General features: G+C 43.9%; 2 protein-coding genes across 2 annotated transcripts in view; one reads left to right on the top strand and one right to left on the bottom strand.

Moving 5' to 3' along the window:
* Positions 1-1,362, bottom strand: part of pgbd5 (piggyBac transposable element derived 5) — a 40,271-nt gene extending 38,909 nt beyond the window's left edge. Inside the window, exon 1 of the mRNA XM_017710142.2 lies at positions 762-1,362. Within this exon, the coding sequence (XP_017565631.1) occupies positions 762-1,089 (328 nt within the window). The 5' untranslated portion in view covers positions 1,090-1,362. The remainder of the gene's footprint in view (positions 1-761) is intronic.
* A 3,385-nt stretch (positions 1,363-4,747) lies between these two features.
* Positions 4,748-7,500, top strand: part of cog2 (component of oligomeric golgi complex 2) — a 16,182-nt gene continuing 13,429 nt past the window's right edge. Inside the window, exons 1-6 of the mRNA XM_017710134.2 lie at positions 4,748-4,962; positions 5,555-5,716; positions 5,923-5,988; positions 6,115-6,195; positions 6,390-6,493; positions 6,739-6,847. Coding sequence (XP_017565623.1) covers positions 4,903-4,962; positions 5,555-5,716; positions 5,923-5,988; positions 6,115-6,195; positions 6,390-6,493; positions 6,739-6,847 — 582 coding nt within the window. The 5' untranslated portion in view covers positions 4,748-4,902. The remainder of the gene's footprint in view (positions 4,963-5,554; positions 5,717-5,922; positions 5,989-6,114; positions 6,196-6,389; positions 6,494-6,738; positions 6,848-7,500) is intronic.

Here is a 7,500-nt window from a genome sequence, read left to right as displayed (position 1 = left end):
TCAGAGAGGCACTTAAACCACATGCAATTTGACTTGATGACACAACTACCTGCTATGCAAAATGCATGCTGCCCAGCAGAGTCACTAAATACATTCACTATTAGGTAGAGAACTCTTAGCTTATGGATAAGCTATAAAGCCAGGTCTACTACTGTATAATTTATGCCATTAAAAAATGCGCATGTGACTACATGTTCCAAGAATTGGCCGTGTGCGTAAATATCTCCATCTCCATGTACGTGTAAAGTTACGATGCAAATGTAAACCAAGCTAATTTACGTGTTAAAGAGGTTATGCACATATAAAAAAGTCAATGTACATGTAAAGATGTGTCCATGTACTTGTAGAAAAGTCCGTGTGCATGCAAAACCGCACATGCAAATAAACAAAAATGTTCATTTCCATTTACAAATGTGAATGGGCATGCAAACACTTCCACGCACAGGTAAAAAATGTGCATGATGTGCATGTAAATAAAACCCCATGCACAGGTAGGAAATGCCCATGCAGATGAAAAATGGACAATGCAGCACCTGCCACACTCGCTGGTGGGCCTGCCATCGTGCTGTTTGATCAGGTGGTCGCACTGGCAGTCATTACAGTCAGTTTACCTCTAGTAAGAAACACCCAGAGCCCATCAGCAGACTCCTCTGGGGAATGTGACAGGTGTAGCCCGCTGCATTTACTCGCGACCCTCTGTAGCTGCACTGTTACCTTGTGGAGTCTCCTCCTCCTCCTCCTCCTCCTCCTCAATGACTTACCGTGCGTGTCCTTATACTGGGCCAAGCTGATGTCTTTCAGGGTGTCCCTCCATCCCTCTTCCTCCTCCACCTCCTCCTCCTCCTCCTCTTCCTCCTGCTCCTGCTGGCTGCCTCCCGTGGCTCCACTGCTCGCTGTCCCGCTCGCTCTCCTCGCGTCCTCGGCCTCTCCGCCGTTGTCGGAGTTGGAGTCCCCCGTGGTGCTGTAGAACGGGTTCTCGCTGCTGTCGTCTCCAGACTCACCGAACACGTCGTCCGATATCTGGAGGCTCTCGTAGCGCGAACGGGCCGCCTCCAGCAGCGACAGGCCCTTTCTGCCACACTCCGCCATCACGCGTCACGATCCGGCATGCAAGTGACCTCCTTACGGGCCAAAGCTCCAGCATGCAGCCGCGCTCGCCCTGCCTGCGCTCCCGCAGAGGCTGCCGCGCTGCCCGCGGTCACTGAGACTAAGAGGAGACGGGGTGGCGCTCAGACTGGAGCTGCTGACGCGAACAGAGCTCAAACGGCGCGGACACACTGAGAGGACAGCATCCAAAACTACTGCTGAAGCAGAGCATCCGGGCTGGGTCTCTCTCTCTCTCTCTCTCTCTCTCTCTCTCTCGCTCTCGCTCTCTCTCTCTCTCGCTCTCTCGTATTGAATCGCCGGCTTCCTCAGAAATCACCTGACTCGGTCTCGCTCCGCTGTCCAATAGCATTAGTGTCTGAACAGCACGTCACATCTTCACATTTTAGACATACAGGCTAACAGAGATTTTTATAATATATATATATATATATATATATATATATATATATATATATATATATATATATATATATATTACGTTGATTCGTTGATCATCTGCTTTGTTATTCATTTAAATTTGGAAATGATAACAGAAAGTAAAAGGTAGGGAAAACATTTCTGCAATATTTCTACATGAACATTCAAATTTAGCAGCTTTATGACACTGATCATGTCACAGTCTTTGTACAAAAAGGTTAAGAACTTTTCATATTCATCTAAATATTTCAAAGATTCAACTTTTCACTCAAATCGTTATGCTGCATCATTTTCAATAGTTACATAGGGGTTCCACAAGGCTCTGGAAGTGAAGGAACACGTCTAAAAATGTATGCCCTCTATTGAATTACATAATAACAATCTCATAACACCTAACAGTGTGTGAGTGACTGTCTGTGTCTGCCCTGTGATGGACTGCCTTCCGCCCGATGACCGCTCCAGCACCCCTCCCCCTCCCCTCCCCATATGAGTATGGAAACTCATAACACCATTCATGCTCTGTGGATGGGGAATTGTCGCCCTGGTCGATGCCACTCCCATCATGATAGATATTGGTTTTTCATAGGATAAAGGTGATCAATCATATGTTTGTACTGATTTCCCTCTAAGGCAGGGGTGTCAAACAGGGTTCCTCTCGGGTCCCAGCTCTGCAAAGATTAAAGCCTGGCTAATTAGCTGATGAGATCAGGTGTGTTCAAAGAGGCAAATTGTTCAATTCTGCTGAGCTGTAGCCTGGAAGGAATCCAGTTTGACACCTCTGCTGTCAGGGGGCAATGGACCCCAACCGACCAGCATAACGGAGCCTCCAGACACCCTTACTGTAGTAGTCAAGCATTCAGGCCTGTGCCATTTCCTTTGTGCACAGCACACATGCTCAGCCCCTTGTGAAGGATATGATGACTGATGACTCATCTGACCATCACTTTTTTTAAACAGTAATTTGTGGACCAGTCCCTGTGGTTTTTACACCACTGACCTCTCAAATGTGCATTCGTGTTTGTAATGAGGGGTTTCTGCACCTCAACCTTACTATAATCGATTGTTTTGGGTATAGTTGTTGATGGACTGATGCAGTGTGATCATGTCCTGTGTTGCTATTCTCACCTGAGGAACAGTTAATCTTCTGCTTTTCCTCACATATCACACTAATGTACACATGTGTACTGCATTTCGATTGTTAAACATGGGCTTTTTGTCTTTCCCATAGATCTAAGCGCAAAATACGTGCCACAGAGCATGTATAACACCCACACCCACACCACACGCATATATATATATATATATATATATATATATATATATATATATATATGCCCTGCGATGGACTGGCAACCTGTCCAGGGTGTATCCTGCCTTCCGCCCGAAGACTGCTGGGATAGGCTCCAGCTCCCCCCACGACCCTGACGGAGAAGCGGCTTAGAAAATGGATGGATGGATGGATGGATATATATATATATATATATATATATATATATATATATATATTCGATTCCCTGGCCGGGTGACCGGGGTCCTCTCTGTGTGGAGTTTGCATGTTCTCCCCGTGTCTGTGTGGGTTTCCTCCAGGTTCTCCGGTTTCCTCCCACAGCCCAAAGACATGCAGTCAGGCCAATTGGATGTGCTAAATTGCCCCTGGGTGTGAGTGAGTGTCTGTCCCGCGATGGACTGGCGACCTGTCCAGGGTGTATGCCTTCCGCCCGATTACTGCTGGGTTAGGCTCCAGCAACCCCCCATGACCCCCCATGAAGCGGCTTGGAAAATGGATGGATATATATATATATATATATATATATATATATATATATATATATATATTGTATCTCACAAAATCGAGTACACCCTTCACAATTCTGCAAATATTTTATTTGATCTTTTTCATGGGACGACACTATAAAAGTGAAACTTGGATATAACTTAAAGTAGTCAATGTGCAGCTTGTACAGCAGTGCAGATTTACTGTCCTCTGAAAAGAACAACACACAGCCATTAATGTCTAAATAGCTGGCAACACAAGTGAGTCCACCTCACAGTGAACATGTCCAAATTGGTGTCCAGCATGTGTGGTGGTGCCCTGGTGAGGAGTACCAAGACAACTGTCTCTTGCCTACAGTCAAGCATGATGGTGGTAGCATCGTGGTCTGGAGCTGCATGAGTGCTGCTGGCACTGGGGAGCTGTGGTTCATTGAGGGAAACATGAATTCCAACATGTACCGTCACATTCTGAAGCAGAGCATGATCCCCTTCCTTCAGAAACTGAGCCACATGGCAGTTTTCAAACACGATGACAACTGCCTTGCTGAGGAAGCTGAAGGTAAAGGTGATGGACTGGCCAAGTGTGTCTCCAGACCTAAACCCAATTGAGCCCCTGTGGGGCCTCCTCAAGCGGAAGGAGGAGGAACACTAGGTGTCTAACATCCACCAGCTCCATGATGTCATCAGGGAGGAGTGGAAGAGGATTCCCGTAGCAACCTGTGCAGCTCTGGTGAATTCCATGCCCAAGAGGGTTCAGGGAGTGTTAGATAATAATGGTGGTCACACAAAGTAGTGACTCTTTTATATAATACTTATATAGCTTATATAACATTCATTTGAACATGTTCACTGTGAGGTGGACTCTTCACTTGTGTTGCCAGCTATTTAGACATTAATGTCTGTGTGTTGTTCTTTTCAGAGGACAGTAAATCTGCACTGCTGTACAAGCTGCACACGGACCACTTTAAGTTATATCCAAGTTTCATTTCTGTAGTGTCGTCCCATGAAAAAGATAAAATATTTGCAGAAATGTGAGGGGTGTACTCACTTTTGTGAGATACTGCATATATATATATATATATATATATATATATATATACACACACACACACACACACACACACACACACACACACACACACACACACACACACACACACATATATATATATAAACAAGGAGGTGCTCACCTATTTTCACAGTTAGGGTTCAGGACAGACACCTCCCAATAGAAAGTACCCTAATTAAATGATGACTTTGTATGTATTTAGATATTTGCTGTCTCAAGTAATGTCTTGGGTTTAGCATAATCCTTGTAAATATCTGAGGTGTGATCCGTCTTTTAAACTTTTTTTTGAGCCAGTTCGGTGGAGTGGTCCTGATCCTGTAATTTCAGGCTGGAGCCGGTGCGCTGCTCCCGGCGACCAGCAGGGGGCGCTGGAGGGGAAGGTCCGCTTCAGTTCTGCCCGACCGTTCGTGCCATGTTTGCGGAAGTGTCCGGAGCTGATGCACATTTGTGTGATTTGGTGGTAAAATGGCCTTTAAAGCCGCAGATTTTCAGCAATAATCACACACATTTGGGCGCATTCCCGCATCTAATCAAGAATGATGAACCTGCCAAAGGGACCAGACTCTTTGTGTTTTAACAAGGAGGAGTTTATGAAGGTCGGTTGTGCGGATCTGCGAGCGGCAGAGTGTCCGTCTAATTTATCGTGTTTATTTTATTTGTTTGCACACGATATCTGCACGTTCGCACGTTTTGTTCTTTGTTGCACCGTGTTGTTCCTGGAGGAACGTAATTTCACTCCACTGTGTACTTGTACATAGACTTAATGACTATAAAAGCCTCTTGACTGGACTCGACTCGACTCGACTTGACTTTACTGGACTTGACTTGACTGGACTTCCGTGGACTGGACTGGAACTTGATTGGACATGACTGGGCTGGACTTGACTTGACTTGACTGGTTTGGACTTGACTGGATTGGACTTGACTGGATTGGACTTGACTGGTTTGGACTGGACTTTATTGGACTTTACTGGACTTGACTCGACTCTACCCGTGACGAGTGTTGGATATCTGACTATGAACATTTCTAATAATAGTTATTATTAGTGTGGGACTTGACAGAATAAACTCAAATTCTATCTTTTAATGCTTAGTTTTCCATTCTAGTATACAGAGGCAGCTAGTGCACCTGTCTACTGTCCTGTCTCTGGTCCACCCTCCCTGACCACTTTTTTCTGTTTTTTGCAGGAGGACTTTGATGTGGACAGATTCGTGGCTGATTGCAGAAAGCATGTCCAGCTGGAGCAGATGCGGGAGGACCTGGAGCAGTATTACAGGCTCCTCAAAACTGCCATGGTCGAACTCATCAATAAAGACTATGCTGACTTTGTCAACTTGTCCACTAATCTTGTAAGTGTGGCTTGTTGTTTATTTATTGTTTTTAAAGCAGTGGGCAGCCCTATCCACAGTGCCTGGGGAGCAATTGGGGGTTAGGTGTCTTGCTCAAGGGCACTTCAGTCATGGGCTGTCAGCCGAGGGAATTGAACCGGCAACCTTCCGGTCACAGGGCTAGTTCCATAACCTGTATCCATCATCTGCCTTGTTTCTGTCTTTAGGTTGGAATGGATAAAGCCCTCAACCAGCTTTCTCTCCCTCTAGGCCAGTTGCGTGAAGAAGTGCTGGTAAGCTCATGGACTTGCAGATTATTTTGCTTCTGCTTGTCTGAAGTTTAGAAGTTGTATCTCTTTGGTTTTCTGAGGCTTTCGTATATTACCATGCCTCTCATAGCATTTTCTTCACTCGAGCAGAGTCTGAGGTCAGCAGTCAGTGAAGTAATCCAAGCCATAGACACACAGTTGTCCAAGCAAGATGACATTCAAAAGAAGAAGGTTTGTTTTCCCATTTATTTCTTTTGTGAAATGTTGATTGAGATTTGAAGGCGTGAAGTGAATTAATAGAGAATGAACACCAAAGTTATTTTCAGGGATCACTTTGGATTAGTTGAATATTTAAACCTTGAAATTTGTGTGTCTAACTTCATGGTGCTTTTATCATGCACCTCGACTTTTGTGCTTCAAATTAGATCTGTGTATTAAGGCTCATCCAAGTCGTTCGATCGGTGGAGAAGATTGAGAAAATCCTGCACTCTCAAAACACCAAAGATACAACATCTCTAGAAACAAGCAGGTAACTTCAATTTTATTAATGTAGGATGTCCCAGCTGCAGTCTTTAATGTTGATTAGAGCAAAGGCGTAACAGTTAATCTGATATGTTCAAGATTTCTTTCACATTTTGTTCTGAAATGCCAAGGAGTAGCAGTAGATACTGGTTAACCTAGACTGAACCTTCTGAATGCAGGCAGAGTATCAACGGAACATTTAGCTCATGTTCTTGTTCTTTAATATCACTGTTTATCTGGTTTCTTTTAAAGTCCTCTTTTAGCGGGTCAGATTTTGGAGCGGATTGCCACTGAGTTCAACCAGCTGCAGTTCCACGCTGTCCAGAGCAAAGGCATGCCACTGCTGGATAAAGTGCGACCGGTGAGCTCTGTTCTCTGTTTTCACAACTGCACTGCTTCTCTCACCATTCAGAAGAGCTCATCTCAACCACAGTGTAGCTTAATATGAACTAGCAGCAAAAATATCAGTTAGAGTGTGTGGTGAAAGAAAGCTGTAATATCTGTATAGTTAGTCCAAATCTGAGACCACAGTGAAAACCTGGGATTTCATTTAAACCTGGAAGTAAAAAATAATATTTTCTGTTTTAAATTTGTTAGAATTCTAAAAGTTCAGCTAAGTAAAGTAGAAATGTTTAAGATTTTGCACTAGGTCACCTAGGTCACCATTTCTAGGTCACCACTCAAAGTTAAGCAAATGTGATATTGATCATATTAAGGCGCTTACATAAAAATGTCAGACTTTTTTTAATCTTATCTCTTCCGTTGAAGCTCATGTTGAATCGACTCTCAGGAGGATGTGATCTTCTTGTCAGAGTCATTTGCACAAATAAATAAAGAAATAAATGAGTGAATGAATGATAGATATACATACATTGTTATATATACACTGTTCAAAAATAAAGGGAACACTTAAACAACACAATATAACTCCAAGTAAATCAAACTTCTGTGAAATCAAACTGTCCACTTAGGAAGCAACACTGACAATCAATTTCACAGCTGTTGTGTAAATGG

The sequence above is a fragment of the Pygocentrus nattereri genome, chromosome 5, assembly GCF_015220715.1.
Source record: "Pygocentrus nattereri isolate fPygNat1 chromosome 5, fPygNat1.pri, whole genome shotgun sequence".
Lineage (NCBI taxonomy): Eukaryota > Metazoa > Chordata > Actinopteri > Characiformes > Serrasalmidae > Pygocentrus > Pygocentrus nattereri.
Note: the sequence above shows the minus strand (reverse complement) of the source record. Positions and strands in the feature narration are given on the sequence as shown.